General features: G+C 40.9%; 1 protein-coding gene across 7 annotated transcripts in view; it reads right to left on the bottom strand.

Annotated features, from left to right (window-relative positions):
* Positions 1 to 9,166, bottom strand: part of LOC134535610 (aftiphilin) — a 38,761-nt gene extending 29,595 nt beyond the window's left edge. Inside the window, exons 1-4 of one of the 7 annotated variants that reach the window (XM_063374833.1) lie at positions 9,066 to 9,166; positions 7,535 to 7,618; positions 6,302 to 7,449; positions 520 to 723 (exon numbers count right to left, since the gene is read on the bottom strand). In XM_063374833.1, coding sequence (XP_063230903.1) covers positions 520 to 723; positions 6,302 to 7,449; positions 7,535 to 7,618; positions 9,066 to 9,147 — 1,518 coding nt within the window. In that variant the 5' untranslated portion in view covers positions 9,148 to 9,166. Of the gene's footprint in view, positions 1 to 519; positions 724 to 6,301; positions 7,450 to 7,534; positions 7,753 to 8,814 lie in introns of all 7 variants that reach the window. The other 6 variants (XM_063374803.1, XM_063374809.1, XM_063374826.1 and 3 more) reach the window with 6 other exon arrangements.
* Between the last annotated feature and the right edge of the window lie 12,274 nt (positions 9,167 to 21,440).

The following is a 21,440-nucleotide window of genomic DNA, read 5'->3' as shown; positions in this document are numbered from 1 at the left end:
CCCTTCCTTCAACCTCATTTGGAAAAATACCGCCTTGCGGCAGGATGAGTCCAACATAAACAAAAGAGTTCTTGGTACCGAGATCCCGACCTTTTTTTCTCTCTCTTTTCACTTGCAGACAGGGCTGATCATTTTAATTTAACTAAACTAGACCTCTGGAAAATAACAAGCTTAATACAGTACAGCCTGTCACATCTGGACGTGTGATATCCAGACCTCCCCATATTCAGACATTATCTCCAAACTAATTTTTCAATTTTGGTTGGCGAAATTTGTGTGCGAGATAGTGTGCCAATTTCCCCTTTCCTAGTTGTTGCTCCTTCGTTTCGTAGTTATAGGTCGTGCATTCTCTTTTGTTTATTTGAATTGTGTATGGGAGCATGCAATATCATAGCTCGAGCCTCTGCGGGAATGTGTATGATATATTTAACCGATGTTTCATTGGAACCATATGGATAATTGTCATGTCAAGTCAAGTCGACTTCATTGCTTTGATTGGCGTTATTCAGGGAGACTCACGATGTTGCGGGCGTCGATGCCGAGCGCAGAGAGCAGTAGCTTGTTGCCGGCAGATCCCGACCACTGGTACAGCAAGGCGTGGCTCGTCTCGAGGTCGCGAAGCTGCTCCCACACCCGGCTCTGCTTCAGCGCAGCCGGGTCTGCGGGACACGGGTTCCCGTCCTCCACTGCAGGGAACAGGCTCGACACTGCGCCCTCCAGCAACTGGGCACAAGCAACGGTGGTGCCTGTAGCACGTCGCCTGCAACTGCGTGCTTCGGTAGCTGGAACAACTCACGCACTACGTTGCAACAGCCCGACTAATCTTGAATACTTAAGGCTCGCCTCACATGCCATGTTGTTTACTCAATACCTCCCTTGCATTAGTTGTGCCGTCTCAAACACTTTGAACAGATATTCACTTGTAGTATCATGATTGTAAAAAGTCATGTAACTGTTCGTAATTGTCATCACATCGTATGCCAGTAAAACTAGCTTTTTCTTTTCAATGACCCAGAAATGTACTGCATGTCTATTACAACAAATGAGTCAAGACATGTTTGAGGCTATCAGACCCTGCTATACCTAATGTTAGTAAACCTTAGTGTAGCACTAAATAACAAATTTTATGGATTATTATATTTATTTAATTTATAACTGGATTCTACGAATGGCTAGTGTGAGTTAGCCTGCCTGAACGTGACGGTGGTGGATCTTCAGTTCATTTAAGTGCTGCACAGTGTAAAAACATTCTGGCAGCACAAGGGGAGAAATGATAACATCACTTAGTAGTAAATGAACTGGGATGTGATTCGAGTCAGTCTTATGAGAAACTATTGCATAGCGAGTCTACTAAAAGAAATGAATGAGAGTGCCCCAAGAGGAACAAGTATGCTGTGAGGCTAGGCAGCGAGTGGCTGGGAATTAATAATAATAAGCATGAACGTACATTGGAACAAAGGCAGTGTGCATCCATCATCAGAGACAACTTTTGTGTTTCGTGCCAGTAATACGACAATGAGCCATAACAACTAAATGCTGAGGTGTCACTGGCAAATTCATGACTCCATGCGCGCTGTGGAGATAGTATGTTATATCTGTCACGCGCTTAGATTGCATGGCGACTACTGTTGCCAGATTGATAACATTAAGAATTTTATTTTGTATACTATTTTTAATTTAACATTTGTTTAATTTTACTGTTTTTTTTTAAAGACTATAAATGTCTCTTGATAGTATGTTTATCACAACTGTAGTCATTCAATACTAAACACCAGTTATTAAACAAGAGAAGCTATTTGTATGTAATAATATTTATAAAAATGCATTTCATAACATTGTGTGTTATGCTCAAATGAGCCAAAAATTTTAATCTTCAATCATATAAAACAACTTTTGGAAAATAAAGACAACATAACATATTTCAATTACCACTCCTTAAAAAAAAGAATGAATATTATCAGATGATGTTCCTGATGAAATACAAAAGAAAAATGTATACCCAAAATTCTCATTCCAAATTTCAGTTTACAGAATTCAATATTTTAGATACATTAAAAATATTTTTCATTACATTACAAAATTGTGTCTAAAATAGTTTTGTTCAAGGGTATAGATCTGGCAATAGAGCACAACAAAACAAAGGCAATGTATAACAGCAGAAAATGTGCTGACAACGTCTGGGCCTGCGGCCCCTTTTGAGTCCGATGTGCCATAACCTCCCTAACCACCCTCCTTCCTTCCTCGGCATTTGAACCGCCCGCCGACGTCACGGGTGTGTGTGTGCGTGTGAGAGAGTGCCACGGACTACAGGAAAAGGGCGCAGTAGAGTCAGTGCTTCGCTCCCGTTATTATTATTAAGTGTCATGTTTGTTGTTTTCTTTAAAAAAAAAAAAACATTAAGTAAATGTAGCTTTTAATAACAGTATTCCCTTCAATTTTGTTCCACCTAAATATTAGCTGGCCGCTATAGACGCAGACTTGCCGAAAGCCATTTGGCAATATTATCTTTTATATTTAATATTTGATTAACTGAACTTTTATGTAATTGCAGTGCATGTAGCTTTATTTTTAAATGTGAAGAGGTGTTTGTACGTTTTATGTATTTCTTAAATCTGCCACGGTGCGGTCTAGTTGGAATAACAGTACTGTCCGTTTCGGCGCGCAGCGCCACTGTCTTGCTACCGCGGCGGCCATTATTCACCCCAGTCTCTTCTCATTGGTACCTGAGGTAGGACGCTTTCAGCACTCCGGGGACTTCAACTTTGCTTCCGCTGATCTGGTAATTCTTTTTGTGTAATTTTAAATCCTAATCGCTTTCGTTCATCCTCGGAGCCTACTTCGGGGGCTGACTGTTTAATTAAATATATTAACCCCATTTGCGGGACTTTAAATAAACGTGAATCTTAAATCCCGGCCACGTGGTGACCGACCCTCATCTAAACTGATCGCGCCGTAAGGCTTTTGAACAGCTTTCTTTCGTGAGTAGATTTAACGTGTTGTGCGAGCCCCCTGTTCCTACAGGGGCTAATAAACCACAAAAGCTCCGAACTCGTGTTGTTCTTTTAATTCACCACGTGTGTACCCTCATCGGCGGGCGTGTGGGACGCCCTAAGAGCCCACTGTGTAAGCATAGCGTGCCCGACGCGGAGAGCGGGCTGAGGTCAGGTTATTCTATAATCCGCGCGCGGGGGAAACGAGTCATGTCCTCACATGGGCGACGTCACGCCCCGAGTTAGGAGTCTCACCGGGTCCACGTGCCTCACCACGTGGTGGCGCCCACTAACACACCGCCTTAAAGCCGTCCGAACAACCCCCGGCCACGTCAGTGCATTGGAAAGACAATAGATGTCTATTTAAATGCACACTGCAATTTAAGGCCGAAAGGCACTATAGCAACGAGTTGCAAGACGAGTTGGCAGTTTGCAATGACCACAAACCAGAGGGTAACATGAGCTTCATTATAAGTCTCTGTATTGTAGACTGTGTGACAGCGCTATCCCACTCTGCACTTCAGCTAGTGAAAGGCCATCCCAGAAGTAATACCTTAAACACACAGTTTAAATAACATTGTGTTTAACGGTGGCTGACTCAACTAACTTATTCAACTAGGCCATATTAAGAAATTGAACTTTAGTGATTCTTATAAAGGATTGTTACTTAGTTTCACATATTTAGATAACTCATCCACAGAGTTAAAGCAAAGGTCCATATAAAAAAAATATTGTAGTTTTAAATGAAATGTTTTAAACATCACACCAACACATCGAGCCCTCAACAGAAGACGGCACTACTTTCTGATTGGAGGATTGTGGCCAAGAATGTGGTGAGCACAGGGTGAATTGTTAATTCGTAACTCATGTTGATTATGAGCACTCAGCTGGCTTCAAGTGGTCTGGAGTGTAATATAATCACGCATCTCCTATCGCCGTAAACCTTTTTAGAAAACCCTTCCTTTACCCTTCTTATACTTGCTGATGAGCTTCGAAAGATATATCAAATAAAAGTGAAACTTGCCCTAGCCTACAGCAAGGCATGCCAAAGTGCAAAATGTTGCAGTGCTTAGAATATTTCAACTATGCTGCAAGAAGCAAACTCCATTAAGTTAACTCTACTTAAAACAAACACAACTCAAAAATGAAATTACACCCCTGAAATCACTGCCCCATCTAGCCAAAAGAGAAGACTCATTGCAATATGAACCAAGCAGCAAAGCAGACTAATATTATGTTAAGTTTTTTTAGGGATCTGTACACTTCTTTCACACAGGTATGTAAGTATACAACTAAAATTTGCTCTGAAATTTAACAATAATTGTAAAACAGGGTTGCCACCAAATTTGGTTTTTTAATTCATAAACATTTCCAGGTTTTCAAGAAACAAAATTTAGTTTTCAAACAAATTTTCTTGATGGTGAAACTATGTAAATTTATGATGTTGATATAAAGTAACGTACTAATGACACAAGTCCTATACTTATAGTCCAACTAAAGACAGCATATACAATTAAATTATTGTTTCTGAGCTGCCGGAACTTAAAAATAATTATACTCGAATAAAATAGTTCCCAAAACTATATACCCAACCAAAAATGATTAATATACGGAGTCATGTGGCAGGATAAATTTCCTAAGTGTTTTTATTGGCTTATTAATGAAACATAAGCTACTTATTAAAATATCAGAAAATATTTAAACGTACTCAAGGGCACTTTTAAATTTTTAAGATTCATAGTTTTATTTTGAAATTATTAAGCTACTATATCTTACATTTCATTGTTTGCCATAACACTTTTAATTGCTGAGTATAAAGTTAATAATGGTAGGCAAGAACTATGAAAAAAAATTGATACACTCCTGCTCTAGTCAATACAGATCCCGAGTTTGCGAATAAACGTTGGCTATGTACATTTTCATGTGCTCATTGAAATACCTGCATATTTTTATTCGAGAATAGAAGCTTTCATAAAATTATAAATAAAAACTTTTAATAGGTAGAGCTATGAATTATTGCAAAATTAAATAAAACACAATAAAAAATAAAAAGTGTAAAATAAGTGAATGCAAACCTCTTGTTTAAACTCTCAAACACATTTTCAGCCAGCCAAAGTTTGTGAGTAAGCATGTTTTAACAACATACTTTACTTGTAATATGTTTTATTTTATAAAATATATATTTTCAATGAACCCGAATAATGTTTACTGCACATTCGTACATTAGATAAACATTTGATTTGGTATAGGTCATTCATGGCATCACAAAATCCACACACCCTGCCAGCCTGCTGATGATCCCAAATATTAAAGTTGGCCATCTCGACATGTAGATTGACGTCACGTACAATACTATTTCAGAATCAGGTAGGGTCATGTCTGAGGATCACCTAATTGTACCAGAGCTTTAAATCGTTTTAGGCTGACAATTATAAAGCTTGAACTATTTACATGTAAATGGTAAGAAAATATTTTTTTATCAGTATTGATAGAGCCAGTCAAGGGCGTCGCCAGCCGATGGCCTGGATGGGGGGGGGGGGGGGGGAGAGTTGTGGTAAAAGTATGTATTTTTTTGGCATTTGGCTACATTATTTTATATCTCTAAGGCTCTAGGGCAGTTGCCCCCCCCCCCCCACCCCCACCACCGCCCCCCCTGGTGACACCCTTGGAGCCAGTTATATATGCAATTAACTATTTGTGTTAGGAAATAAATTTACTTACATTTTCCCCACGCAAAACCATAACATAACATAACTGACGCACAAGAGATGATAAATGTCTCAACTAGATCAATGCGCACAAAAATAAGAATAACTCTTCTGAACAACATTTTGGCAAAATTACATTTTTCACAAACTACAGCTGGTATTCAAATAATGTTTGGTGATCAGCCATCAATTTTCCATACGACCTTGTTCAAACTTATCAAAGATGATGAACCAATGTTAAAGCAGAACTGCCACAAATTAGCAAACTGTAAAAACTATTGCTGGTTTTTTTTTTTGTTAATTTGAAATGAAATTCTAATATCATCAAAAGTTTGGGTTTGACAGAACCTGTAAAACCAGCAGACATATCTGCGAGAGATATATATGAAAGTACGGCAACAACAAGTAATTCAAGCATAATTCTAGGTTTTATTCCCTGACAAAAATTTATGCATATTTCCCGCTTTTCCCGAAATTCAAGGCAGGTGACCACCCTGTAAATATTAATTTTTATCCTGAATTGGCTCCAAGACAAATCTCTGAGATAAATAAATTCTAGGAATAGAAAACATTCAGTACTCAAATTTACAACAAAATACTTACCAAGGTGTAGTCTTGAGGCACAGGTTTTGCACACGCAATACTTTTAAAGTCTTCAAAATCATCTTCTGTTGTACTTATGCTGATGGTGGGAGCAACACTCTGCTGAACAGAAACATCTGCCCAGTCCCCTGAATTTGTTTGCTGCTTTTCAATAGCAGTCGCTGCCGAGAAATCTGCAAACTCAGCCTCAAAACCATCATCACAGCTTTTTGGAGCACTCGTAAACCCATTAAACTCATCCCACATCTCATCATTTGGTTTTGTTTTTGCTATCTCAGGCGCACTTCCTAAGCAAGTAGATTCATTACAATGCTGTTTAACAACTGAAGTGTGTTTTAAGTCTGCTACCAACGTTTCACTAAAATTTTTAGAACTAAGCACATTCACACTTTGTAAATCTACAAATTCGTCTTCAACATGAGGCACAGAGTCATTACTTACACTTACCAACCCAACAGGTTCTAAAACATTAGTTGGTGATGTTTCACAACTCGCAGAACTAAACTGATCTCTTACGTTAGAAAACTCTGTGAAACTACCAAATTCATCATTGTTATGCATTTCACCAGTCCATCTATCAACAGATAATTCCTGACTATTGTCAGCTTCAGTGTCCTGCACATGACAGGTGGTAACTGTACCTTCAATAACATGGGTATCTGTTAGTAAAACAGATGGTGTCTGTTCACAAACAGGTGGGAATTTTGAATAATCCTCTGTTTCCATTCCACTATTTTCAACAGGCACAACACTGCTGTTTTCAAAATCAGCTGTTGAGTGTACACTGGACGAAGACACCATATATTCCCTACAAGTATTTGACACACCAAAAGGCAACGTGCTCGACACCTCCGACTCCTCTTTACACGGAATGCTTTCTTCAGTGCCGTAGTCCACATCTGCCGGAGGCGAGAGGCGTGTCCTGCTGTCGGGACTGAGGCACGGTGAGGGCACACGCATGCTCGGCCCCCCCACCACGTCTCTCTCCTTATCGCCACCTTCCTCGCTGGCACTGCACAGCCCGGAGTCCGTCGCACCGGACATCACCGAGTCCTGGCTCGTGTTGTCTCCGTTGCAGAGCCGAGGCTCTGCGGCCGGGGCTTCCACATCCCCCGCCTTGGGAGCCACCGTCACCTCGCCTGAAACAACTACAGCCAGCATCATGTCACGAGACAAAACTGATTTTACTTAAAAAAACACTCATAATGGTACGCATTTCACAGCAATACTAACCTTCACAACCTTCATGCCCATATGACAAGTCTGCTGCAGCAAAGTCACCGAATTCATCCTCCTCTTCATCGTCGAGGTTGTCATCTAACGGAGGTGGGGAAGAAGATACCATGGGTGGTATGAGACCAGACATTTTATGTCATATCAATGTTTCACTGTAACCACTTGCTTGGAAATAAATTCATGGTGATGATTTACAGGATCGTTGGGAATGCAACCTAAACAAAATAGAATAAACTAATTCTGAAATGCCTATAATTACCATTATTATGCTTAACACTATAATAAAACATTTGATTTTTTTTATTTGGTTATCAAATGAGCTAGGTTTGAGATTTAAAAAAAAATTGGTACCTTAGCTTCACCCCTGGTCAAATAAATTAGTGTTGTAACTAACATATTCCATATGTTACAAGATATCTTGTATTTGAAGCCAAAATTTGATGTGCTGACCCCAGTTGTCACTGTGTGTACTTGACTTTTAATCTGGCAGTCCTACCCCCACCATTTCTATTCTAAAATACAGAGATAATGAATGAGATTGAAAAAAATATCACCCACATTAAGGTCATTAAAGACAGATGATAGGTGAAATGATTAAAAGTAGCAATGGTAGGAAAACTAGAATACCTTGAGAAAAACCCATGAGCTTTTTGTACCATAAATGTGTTGCCCAGCTGTAAAAAAAATTTCTGTAAAAAATATTTTGTCAATTTGTCAAATTGACAAAATTTTTTTTACAACAGTTACATTTAGGTAACTATAAAAACTAATTAATTTTCTAAAATAATTTTAATAATATTCTAGTAATGGTGTTTTTGGTAGCTCATGTTTTATCCTGCAAATTCATTTTTTTTTTAAACCAAATTTTTTTCCCTACCTTTAATACAAAATATATGGCATAGGCCTACTGTATCTCTGACCATGGGCACGGCAACTGCGGAGAGCACACATGTCTACCTTCTGCATTTACTCCCTTGTTTCTTCCTATTGTTTTATAACAATTATTTTCAAAAAAAATATCAGAGTGAAAAAATTGCAGTACAACCACCAAAATGTTAAATAACCTTTTGTATTATGAAAAAAAGCATTCAAAAATTTCTGAATAAACCTAATGCAAAATTAGAATTAAAATATTTATTTAATTATAACCATAGTTGTTAATGTAATTTTCTTGTAGATTTCTACATGCACTCTTTAACTCTTAATCTAATTTTTTTAATTAAAAAAATAATTGTGTTACCATTCTAACCTGTCAAATAAAATGGAAATATTGTTACCTTTGAGTTAATAATCTCATCCCTCTTACCAGCAAAACTATGAAATGTATAGGGAAAAAAATTGTTAACAGAGGCGATTAAGACTGACAAATATTTTTTGCATTTTTTGTTTTGGAGTTGTAAAAATTGTAAAAAAAAAAGTTTCAACCTGCTAGCATTCGACTAGATAAAATTAGTAAACATAGAAGGAATACAAAAAAAATTACAGATTGTCATTAAGAAAATTAAATTAATTAATTAATTATTCTTACAGTTTTCACTAATTTCACACGCAACATAGCGTGAAATACTTTTGGTAAAACTTATACAGCTGTTCCATTTTCCATTGCGCATATCTTACGCGCATTACAACGAATAGCCTACCATAGAAATGATAGCCATAACATGAACCAAAACATTCCGGAACATGTGGAATTAAAAAAATAAGGGTAAAAAAAGGTGAATAAAATAACAAATAGTGTCTTATTATTTTAGGAAAATTAAGTTAGGTTAGGTTAGGTTGGGTTATCATAACTAAAATGAAAAGTTGGTTAGGTTGAGCTGAAGGTGCTCAGTCTGATGTAAGACAAATTAAAGCAGGAGTACCGCAAGGCAGTATTCTAGGTTCTGTACTATTCAATATTTTTATTTATGATATGCCAAGACCCGAACATAGATATATACAATTTGGATTATATGCAGACGACACAGTTCTGTCTAGTAGGTCAAAAAAATAAAATTTTGCAGCAAAAAGGATGCAGACCGTATTAAACCTATTTGAAAATTGGTGCACAAAATGGCAAATTAAAATAAATCCGACAAAGTCAGAAGCCATAGTATTCACGCGTAAACATCTACCAGAACTAGAAAATAGACCACGCATAACACTTTTCGGTGTTGTAATACCACATAAAAATTTAGTCAAATATCTAGGAGTACTTATGGATAGAAAACTATTGTGGCACGATCATATAGAACTAAAAAGAAAGGCCGCCTTCGCACGACTCATGACACTCTATCCAGTCATGAGCCGGAGACTAAGGAGCTCAGTAAAATATGGCTTAATAATATATAAACCTTTATACCCATTATAACATATGCGGCACCAGTGTGGGCAACAGCAGCTGAGAGTCACTTGATAAAGTTGCAGCGAATACAGAACAAGTGCATTCGTATCGCGACAGACGCGCCTGTGTACTGCCCCGTCAGGGCTATACATAGGGAGCTTAAACTCGAATTTCTGAAAGATTATTGTGTCAGGACTGCACAGATATGTATATTTCTTATCTCGGGAACCATGACCTGGAATTTTATTGCAAATATAAAATGCCAATTTCAATCCTGGCGCACAGGCCGCCCTAGCTGCTCTGTGATTGGCCGACCCGACTGGCCAAGCACGCCGCGTACAGATCCCGGACTGGAAAACTTCCTACTTTATAATTATTTAACCTATTAATACTAAATAAACAAGTAGGCTGATATTATTCAGCAATGAAAGCTGTGCAATGCATGGAGGCGCTTGCCTAGGCAATCAGTGAAAGTAAACACCGATCGAGTAGCGATACGAGTGGCATGCTGTTGCTAATAGGCGGCGTCCTCCGGAAGTGGCAGGACTATAAAACCCAATTAATAAAAATAATAAAATACAAATTCTCCTTCTTCATTCGCCTGTCAACCTATAGGTACACCGACAGTTCTTTCACTATAATTAAGCGAGTAAATCTTAATACCATAACATTAGACTATATAATATAGTATTGTTACGATTTACTGCGGGTTCGTAAAGGATAGCCCAATTAAAGATTTTAATCACACACAGTTTTATTTCTTGCCACTATTTACATTACTAGCTAATAAATTAAAAATGCCAATTAATCAATTCTACTTAAAGAAATGTAGCTTCCTCCAGTCACTCGTTTCTCACAATCCACACGCCTCTCTGGGCCGCACCCCTGGCGCAACTCTCGCCGCAGCACCCCTCGTGGTCCTCCGTCGCAGGGCTCCGTTGCCACACTCCGCCACCGCCGTCGCACTTCCCCTTCGCCGAGATCCCACTCGATGCCTCGCTTGGAACTTCGCTCGTAACTCCGCCGCGCCCGCGACACTATCGCCCGGAACTAAACTCTTCGCTCTGGAACCTTTGTCCAGAGACTTCGCTGCTCTATCGCCCGGAAACTCCGCCGTGGGAAAACTCCCGACTTCACTCTGAACTCCACTGACTGACTGCCCTGACATCATCGGGCATATATATATAGGCCCCGGCGCAATTCCAGAACTCACAAGAGCGGCTGGGGCCAGTCGCGTCACTCCAAGCCGTCCCGACGGCAGAAATCTCTCGAAAACACATGTCGGCAGCTCGCGTAACTCCGCAGCTGGCAGGTTTCGGATGTCAAACAATGCCGCACGGGGGGAGCGGAGGGCTGAAGGGAGATAAAGCGGCGACCCAGGTGCGCACGGCACATCTCATGTTACAGTGTGCACCTGCGCGTGACACGGCCTTGCTCACACTCGTAACATTGCCCCCTCCTTAAACCTGTTCGTCTCGAACAGGTAACGTATACCTTCCTGCATATTCCCTCAAGCGGTCCAAATGTACCACTTTCATACGTCCCCTCTTTCCTCTCTGGATCATGTAAACCACATCATTTAGGCACTTTAAGACCTCATAGGGGCCTTTCCCATGATGCTTGAAGTTTAGGGTACCTTCCTTTTTCTTCATTGCGGATTATACAACCACACTAAATCACCCTTCTGGACTCCGGATAAATTGTCTTTCAGGCCATACCTAGTCTTCATTCGATTCGTCGCTAATCAAAGATTCCTGCGGGCCTCCTCGTGTACAAGTGACCTTCGCTCCTCTAGATGATTTACATATTCAGTGGTGCTGGTCGGCTCCTTGCGAGGACGACCGGACATCACAGGGCAGCCTCAACTTCTTTCCAAACACAATACTCGCAGGGGTCTGCCCAGTGGAGACATGGATGGAAGATCTATATGCCATTAGGAACAACTGGATGTGTTGATCCCAATTCTGTTGATGCTCGGCCACAACTTTGGCAAGGTGTTCCTCCAGAGTTCTGTTGCACCTCTCCACCATGCCATCGGACTGAGGATGTAGGGCTGTTGTCCTGGTTTTATTTATTCCCAGTAACCGTCACACCTCCTGAAATATTGTCGACTCGAAATTGCGGCCTTGGTCTGAGTGGTACTTCATTAGTACCACAAATCTGCAAATGAAGTTGTTGACTATTGCATCTGTAACAGTGGAGGCTTCTTGATTAGGAAGTGCATAAGCCTCTGGCCACTTGCTGAAGTAATCCATTGCTACCAGAATATACCGGTTACCATCTTTAGTCTTGGGAAATGGTCCAGCGATGTCGATGGCTATCCTCTCAAAGGGGGTCCCTACATTGTATGCCCTCATTTTCCCATGACTCCGGTGTTGTGGCCTCTTTTTAGCCAAGCATGCTTCGCATTGTCTACACCAAGCCTCCACATCCTGGTGACACCTCAACCAATAGAAGTATTGACAGGTCTTGGCTAGAGTTTTGTTCACCCCTAAATGACCACCAGAGGTACTATCATTCATTTCCTTCAACACCTCTGCCACTAGACTCTTTGGAAGGAGTAGTTGCATGGTAACTACTTTTCCATTCGGACTTTCCCAACCCTCATTAGAAGCCCATCCCACTGTGCCCAGTAAGCTTTCACCGCCCTTCGGTCACTGGAGATTTCATGCAAATTTGGACACCAACACCACTCTCTAACCAGCTTATGATAGGTGCCAGGTCAGGATCTTGCCACTTGGCTGCACTCAAGCTGGCACTATCCCATTTTTCTTCCCCATTAATTATCGTTGTTCGCCGAATATCTTCGATCCCTCATTTTTCTCTGCCCTATTGCAATGGTTACAGTCTACCTTGCAAGACCTTCGGGAGAGGGCATCAGCATTGCTGTGAATTTGGCCTTTCCTGTGTTCTATCCGACAATCATATTGCTGTATCTGTTTAATCCAGGGGCGGATCCAGGGCGGGCGACCCGGGCAATCGCCCAGGGCCTCGCGCCTAGTGGGGCCCCGCGTCTGCCCTCACCCTGGCACCTGTCATGTAAGGTGTTCGAAATTAAGTTGTTTATTAGAACCTCTTTTATATGTATTACCCGCAACATGCAGGGGACGAGTGTCAGATAATCGGGTTGGCAATATGGGACACTTGCCAGCCGGCGATGCTGATTAGTGTTTGCTTTAGGTTACAGTTATCACAGATACGGCGACAACAAGACTTTGCTCTGAGTGTCTTTTTCCTCTGATATATCTCTGGGGAAGGGTGGTGAAAAGTACACACAGTTGTGCTTTTTTTTTTTTGTTTTATGTTTATATTACTGCTGCCAGTTATCAAAGGAATTGAAAGTATAGGATGCTATGTATACCCTAAACTTCCTTTCAACATTCTCAATTTACGTGACTGTAGTCAGCGGCTGCTATTAGCCTTCCCTTCCCTTTTACGATATTCAAAAGTGGAAGGGGTGTGAACGTACACGTTACAGACCGATGTTGTTACTGCAGTGTCGCCAGATCAGTGGAAATATTAAGTCATCTCTATTCGTTCGTCCTGTTATTTTGTTGTAACTACTTTCAATGATATTTATTAATAGGGCTAGTTATTTTTAATTAGACAGTTTCATTATCAAGGCTGAAATTTTTATTTGTTAGTTTCAGTCAGATTAATATACAATGACCTCTCGTGATCGTGACTTTGGTAGGAAATATGATTCTGGCCTTTCCAAACGGAAAAATAAAAAAAAATAAAACGCAAATAACTTGAAAAAAAAAATTAAGTGGTTCTTTAACAACATATTTAAAGACTGATAAAATTACTGTTGATAACGAACAGTTGTGCGTTCAAGATTCAATACCAAGACATAAAAATACCCAGTAGCCAAAGTGAATCTCCCCTGAAAAACAATGAAGTGTTGTGTTCCGAGTGTATGTCTGCGTCATCTGAACATCTGTGCGTGCGAGATTCAACGATGGCAGAGGAAGAAGTTACTGTCGCTGCAGAGGTAGGACTCAGTAGCCACAGTGATACACCTTTCGGAAGCAACGAGGTGATGTATCCTGAGTCGATGTCATCATAATCTGTACATGTGCCATTAGAGGATAACGATGCGGTCTTCGACATCCGTGAGGAAATCGATACCTTACCTACCAATCAGGGGCGCAACAACAGGGGGGGCAAGGGTATTTTGCCCCCCTTCTGAAACCTTGAAGTGGGGGCCAAAGGGGGCAAAGAAAGTGCTGTGTAATCAATTTTTAGATAATAAAACTGCTTAAATAGCACCATTTTCCACCTTGAAATACAAATTTTCCCGGGGGAGGACCCCCGACCCCCCGCTTCAATAGGGGGGATCGATGATTCTGTATAAAAAGGTATATTGCCCCCCCCCCCTTTTTAGGAATTTAGTTGTTGCGCCCCTGCTACCAATGTAACTGTGAGTGACCCTTTTTTATGGCCTAAACAATTAAGTGTCTTACAAATAACTAGTATAGTTCAAAACGGCCCTGTGAGGGTATACAATAAATCTTACCCCAAAAATGAAAGTGGTTGACATTTTACAGACACAAATTATATAAAAATACTTATAAATGGTGAAGGCAAGATAGGCGATGGTTAGTTTATTCCGAGTCAAAAGATGCTGTTTACTGTTTTGCATGTCGTTTATTCTCTCTAAGACCTAATCCCAACAGTGCCCTTGGATCTAATGAAGGTATGAGTGACTGGAAGCATCTATCCGAGGTGCTCAAGTCTCACGAAAAGAGCACGTGTCACAAAGAATGCATGGTAAAATGGCTTAGTTTAAAAAACGGCCTTTCTTGTGAAAAAAAACTATTCATTCACAAACCCAGGCCAAGATTCGAGCTGAACAACAATGCCGGAGAGACATTTTAGAAAGGCTATTAGCCATTGTACAGTTTTTGGCTAATCATAAGTTGGCTTTCAGAGGGCATGAAGAGAGGTTGTCCAATTCGAATAACAGTGGATTTTTTTTGGATTTGGTTGATTTGATTGCACGATTTAAACCAACATTGCGAGAGCACTTGCACCAAACTATAAACAAGACATTTGCCAGAAAAAACTACCTGAGTAAAACTATTCAGAATGAATTTATCGACATAATGGCCAATCATGTTAGAGCTAAAATAATAGATAAAGTATTAAAGAATAAGTACTTTGCAATCATTTTGGACTGCACTCGATATATAGCTCGGACTGAACAATTGTCAATAATTCTAAGAATAACAAACCAAGACATTGCAGAAATTGAGGAAAATTTAGTAGAATTTGTAGCTGTAGAAAAACTACTGGTGAAAAGCTGGCCGATTACATAATAAACAAATTGGAGGAGTTAGGCTTGTCCATTGTCAACTGTAGGGGTCAAGGCCATGACAATGGTGCTAACATGTGTGGGGAAAAGAGCGGTATACAAAGAAGGCTACTCAACATTAATCCTCTTGCATTCTTTGTACCATGTGGAAGCCACAGATGGAACTTAGTATTGGGATACGCTGCTTCATCTTGTGCTCAAGCACAGATATTTTTTGGTCTTTTGCGAAGACTGTACACAGTTTTCTCTTGCTCAAGTGAACGATGGGGTATTCTGAAGTCGTATGTCAACATTTCTCTCAAACCTCTTTCCGAAACCAGATGGGAGTCCAGAATTGAATCTGTAAAAGCTGCGAGGTATCAGCTAAGCAATGTTTGTGATGCTTTGTCAAGTCTTCGTAAGAGTAACACAGACTGTGGTTTAATAAGTGAGTGTCAATCGTTAGAAAACGAAATTACTACGTATGAGTTTGTTGCATCTCTTGTGATGTACGATATTCTTGTCAAAATAAACACCATAAGTAAGGTATGGCAAAACATAAATGTGCATTTTAGGTGTGGCAGTTAAGCACTTAGAAACATTTATTTTTTTAAGTGGTTAGATAAATATCGTCTCAGTGGCTTCAACACTGCATTGGTAACAGCAAGAGAAGTAGCAAAAGAAGTTGGCATCAATAGCGTGTTTAAGAACAGCAGAAGACGGTATAAAAAGAAAATGTTCTTTTATGAAAGAGAAGATGAAGCTCCCGAGCTTCCACCTGAAGATAATTTCAAAATAAACTATTTTCTGGTGGTAGTAGATTCAGTACGAATGAGCTGTCAGCCAAGATTTGCAGCTTTGAAGACCTATAAAAGCAAGTTTGGCTTTATGTATCAAATCAAGGGCCCACAGAACATGAGTGATGAAGATCTGATGAATAATTGTCAAGAGCTACAAATTTCATTGAGCACCAGATATAAAAGTGATATTGACGCTGTGGAACTCTATGAGGAATTAAAAATGTTGGCCCTTGTCTGCGATGGAGAACAAGACGATGTATTTTCAGTTCTAAAGTACATTGTACAAAATAGCTTGATAGATGTATACCTACCCAAACATTTTTGTAGCATTGAGAATAATAGGTACAATTCCTGTGACAGTAGCATCTGCAGAAAGGAGTTTCTCCAAGTTAAAGCTTATTAAGACTTATATATTAAGAAACTCCATCACACAAGATCGACTATCATCTTTAGCCCTCCTCTCCATAGAAAACGAGTTGGCAAAGTCTAGATTACACTGATCTCATAGAAGACTTCAGCAGGAAAAAATGTCGCAGGTTTACATTTTAATGAAATGCAGTAAAAGCAAAAATTCACAAGAGCTTGTATTGTGAGATGAGTTGGTGTTGTAATATTTTGCCTTGGAATGTTGTAGTTGGGTTTTTTTTCCCTAAAACCATTTTTTTTTTCATAAGTGAAGGAAAAAAATTCACCCATGTGATTTTGTACCAAATATTTTACGATTAATTAACATATTTATATAGCCTAAACAGCTATGTATATAAATTAACCCTCATTTACATGTGGCATATATTTGAGTATTTGTACAAAAACAATTCAAATTTATTTTCGTATTTTTCTTTTTCTTCTTTGTATAATTGTATTTTATGTGAAAAAATATCGTATGTATGTAAATGAAAAAAAGGAAATAGTTTTTGATTTTGCTTTTGATTTTTATATTTTTTTAATGATTTCACTTTTAAAAATATTGACAGCTTTTATAGACTTATAAAATGACCTGATTTCACCAGAATTAAATTGAATGCATTAATAAAACTAACCCAATTACAATTTACCACAACAGAAGATTTCTTTACCGCCGTCGAAATTTAGGTTTCATATAGGCTCAAAAGTTTAATTTTCAAATTTTCTGGGAGCGTGACCACACATCCCCCTTTCTCCAGTGGTATTCCATACTCCAGTCTGATAAGGACCCCCCCTCCCTCCGAGATACAAGGGCCCCGCTGAAATAAATTGTCCAGGGCCCCGCAGAGTCTAGGTCCGCCACTGGTTCAATCCACCTAGCAATTTGTTTCTTTGGATTCTGGATCTGTAGTAGCCACTTAAGATCAGTATGGTCAGTGTATAAAAATTTTTTTCTCCCATATAAATATTTGTGGAAATGTTGCAAAGACTTTACTACAGCCAAGAGTTCTCGTCTTGTGAGACAATAGTTGCGTTCAGGTTTAGACAAAACTTTGCTGTATTATGCTATTACTCGTTCATTTCCACCCTGAACCTGGGACAGGACAGCGCCCAAACCACCTCCACTTGCATCTGTGTCGAGGATATACTCTCCATGTAGATTGGAGTAGGCAAGTATGGGGCTAGAACACAGGGATTTCGTGAGGTCTTGAAATGCAGTCTCGCATGCCGAGGTCCAAATAAATTGTCTCTTCTCCTCAGTCAGCTGATGCAGTGGTTTTGCGATTGTCGAGAACCCGGGCACAAACTGTCTGTAGTAAGTACAAAGTCCCAGAAAACTTCTTACTTCATGCTTGTTTTTAGGTTGAGTCCACTCCATAACAGAACGGATTTTCTCAGGACCTGATCGCACTCCATCCTGCGATACTATATGCCCAAGGAATTTTACTCATGCTGGAACAAGAAGCACTTCTTAGGACTTAACTTAAGTTGGGCATGGCGAAGCCTGTCGAATACATCTTGGAGATTTTGCAAATGTTCCTTCACTGTATTACCTACTACAAAAATGTCGTCCAGACATACTAGGCATGTTTTCCAAGTCAAGCCATGCAGGACAAGCTCCATCAATCTCTCAAAAGTTGCAGGGGCATTACAAAACCCGAATGGTAACACAGTGAACTGGAACAGACCACTAACTGTCGTAAAAGCAGTCTTCTCCTTATCCTCTGGGTGTAGCTCCACTTGCCAGTAACCACTCTTCAGGTCCAATGTAGAGAACCATCTGGTGCCAGAGAGTGTATTAAGTGTGTCATCGATACGTGGGAGGGGGTAGCTGTCCTTTTTGGTGATGTCATTCAGCTTCCGGTAGTCCACACAAAACCTCAGTTGTCTGTCCTTCTTCGCCACTAAAACAACTGGGGAAACCCAAGGACTTGCTGATGGTCTATTCCACCACCTTCAAATCATACCCGCGATCAACTTCTCAGCCTCTTCCTGTTTTGCTAGAGGCAGCTGTTGAGGTGCCTGTCGGATCAGCTCTGCATCACCTGTGTTAATGCGATGATAGACCCGGCTTGTTCTCCCAAGGTCAGTATCCCCTAAGGAAAATACATCCTGTTTGTTTACCAGAAAAGCTGCTACTTCTTTTATTTCCCCATTTGTCAGATTATTTTGGCATCGCCATAGTAGTTGCTCCAGATTCGGGTTCAGTGTTTGCGCATCATGTCTAACAGGTGAGGAAGACTCGCATTGGCCTACCCAAGAGACTGGTTCGCAGCTAGCTATTGGGTCCCCTGGTTTAATGACCTTTGTTCGAGAGTCAAGGTTGGCCACCCTGACTGGTACAACCTCGCCGCATCCCTCAATGCTTCGAGCGACCAGGAGTGTCTTGAATCCTAACTTCATATCTGGCTCTATCAGGTAGCTCATGTTGCCCCTAGGGTCTCCCGTAATCATAGCTGCTATTATCTTCTCATGATTTGCTGGAATTGAAACAGTTTCGCTAACTACCACTTGCATTACAGGAACTTCTAGTTAGTCGGGAGTAAACAAAGCCACCTCTTCATCTTTAATACACAGTACCTATCCTTCCATGTCAATAACGAATCCATATCGATTCATGATGTCTACTCCTAATATTACCTCATCGGTGATATCAGCAACAAGAAAGGTCTGTGATAAGGTCCAAGTTCCAATCCTTAATTCCAGATCCAACTGTTCATGCACAGGTGAGGTGTCGCCGGTTGCTGTTTAGAGTCTGTATGGAATGGGTGTTCTCTTCAGTTTTTCTCTATTTACAATATCTGTGCGAATAATAGATGCCGATGCTCCTGTGTCAACAGTAAGTAAACACTGTCTGTCATTGATCCATCCATTGAGCAGCAAACTGTCATGGCCTCTACGAAATACAAATACAGGAAAAACCCTAGGGGTTACCATTTCCTGTAGAGCTTCATACCAGCTATTGCTCGTTTCCCTGTTGATCTTGTTTTTCTTCCTGTTGTGTTGTCTTCATGCATGTCGGACAGTTCCACTTGATGTGTCCTAGTTCATTGCAGATGAAGCACCGCGGACGTCCTCCTGCTATTTTAATCTGGTTAGCTGGATTATAATTCAGCAGCTTCTTCAATGCCCTTAGAATATCAACTTCATTAGTGGTGTTTCTAGCATTTGCTGAATTGAAGGGCTCCAGTCCAGTTCTCCTTGTCCTGATGCTTGTGTTTCTTGAGGCACTACGTGCTGCCTCGATTTTCAGGACATGAACCAAGGCCTCGCAGCTCTTCTTGTGTCGGGCCAAACGAAGAGTTTGCTGAACCTCCGCATATCGGAGCCCATTTATAAAAGCACTGGTGGCTAACTGCTGGCGGAACTCTGTTGGTGCTTCTGGGTAAGCGAGGTGCACGAGTCGCTCGATGTCGGCTTCGAACTCTTGGAGGGTTTCCGAAGATCTCTGTTGACGTGTCTTCAGGGCTGTTCTGTACACCTCACCCATGTGTCGGTCACCATACCTCAGCTCAAGGGCCTCTACTAATACCCCATATTCTTTTTTTTCCTAACCTAAATAATTACTAAGTGTTTGGGAGGGGTCTGGGTAGGGAAGACTCTAAGTGCGTCTCAGGCCGAAGCCTATACGCTCTAGGCATGCAGGTTATGAACCATGCAGGAGAGGAAGCATGCATCATGTGCTAGGAGGGGATTGGCCAGCCATGGCAAAGTTTTAGCCATGACTAACTCCCCTCACTGAATATTCTAAGTTAAAACTAGATAAGTTGGGCCCAGGTAAAACCTGCATAGACACAGGGAAAACCCTGGGCACTGACATGCGGGATGCAATTTCATGCATTAATTACAAGCAGGTTGGTTACAGGAACAGAAGGATGGTTCTGGAAGAAGAGTTGGACAGAGTAGAAAGGCTACTATGCAAATGGGCGGGAGCTTGGACATTTTGTCCGCATTTGGTTTTGGTGGCACTGGTTGTTTTGGGGGCGACTTTAGTCGTTTCCCGCCAGGCTGCCAGCCAGCCGAATAGTTGAATAATAATTATATATAATTATACGACCGCAACGCCCAGGTTGCCCCAGTTGCCGCGGTCGTGTGTGCCGACTCATTGTGCTGCCAGCCTGGGCATGTCAATCATCGGCTAGTCCAATGTTGCTTATTTGCGCCGCAGGACGTGGTCAGGCACATGGTCAGACACCTATTAATCAATAGTGAGTCTACTCACTGAATAATTATATATAGTTTAATCTAAGGGTCAATAAATGTCAGGACATATGTGTGTAATTCATTAGAGCCCCGCTGGGCCAAAACGCGACTGGTTTCATTAGAGCCCCGCTGGGCCAAAAACACGACTAGATTCAGTGAGCGGCGCGGCGAGTATACTGGGGGGTTGTGGGGGGCCTTAATTCCGACACATTATGTTGCCAGCCTGGGCATTATCGCCGCAAGACGTGGTCAGGCACATGGTCAGAATCCTATTGATTAATACTTAATGTTATAACGTAATAATAATATTCTGAAAATAATAATATTCTTAAAATTAAATTGGACGAGCTGCCAGAAATACGAGTGTCTCTGTGCGTGGTACAGCATAGGCAGAATTTTGTCGCCAGTCCGCAACCGAAGTGTTGGGGTCTGGCCTCGGCCGCGCGCGCGCTGCGCTGTGATTGCCGGAGCCTCCAGCCAATCGCAGGCCACTACGGCGGCCGGTGCGCCAGGAGTGATTTTGGTCGTTTATACTTCTGATCTACGTCCGGATCATAGTTTCCTAGAGAAGTAATATGTGGATTCAGACTATTTACGCATTTATCGTAAAAAGTCTGAGTTGTGTGAATGTAAAAGTCTTGCAAAGTTTCCGATCTGGTTTCACGATGCAATGCTTCGACAGGGCAGTACACTGGGGCGTCTGTGGCGATTCGAATGCATCTATTCTGAATTCGCTGTAATTTTATTGTGTCTTTGCTGCAGTGGCCCATACAGGGGCTGCATACGTGATTATTGGTCGTATGAGGGCTTTGTAGAGCAGTAGGCCGGTTTTGACTCTGCTGCCACATTGTCTACTCATAACTGGATACAAGGAGC

This window comes from Bacillus rossius, chromosome 1 (assembly GCF_032445375.1).
Source record: "Bacillus rossius redtenbacheri isolate Brsri chromosome 1, Brsri_v3, whole genome shotgun sequence".
In the NCBI taxonomy this organism is placed as follows: domain Eukaryota; kingdom Metazoa; phylum Arthropoda; class Insecta; order Phasmatodea; family Bacillidae; genus Bacillus; species Bacillus rossius.
Note: the sequence above shows the minus strand (reverse complement) of the source record. Positions and strands in the feature narration are given on the sequence as shown.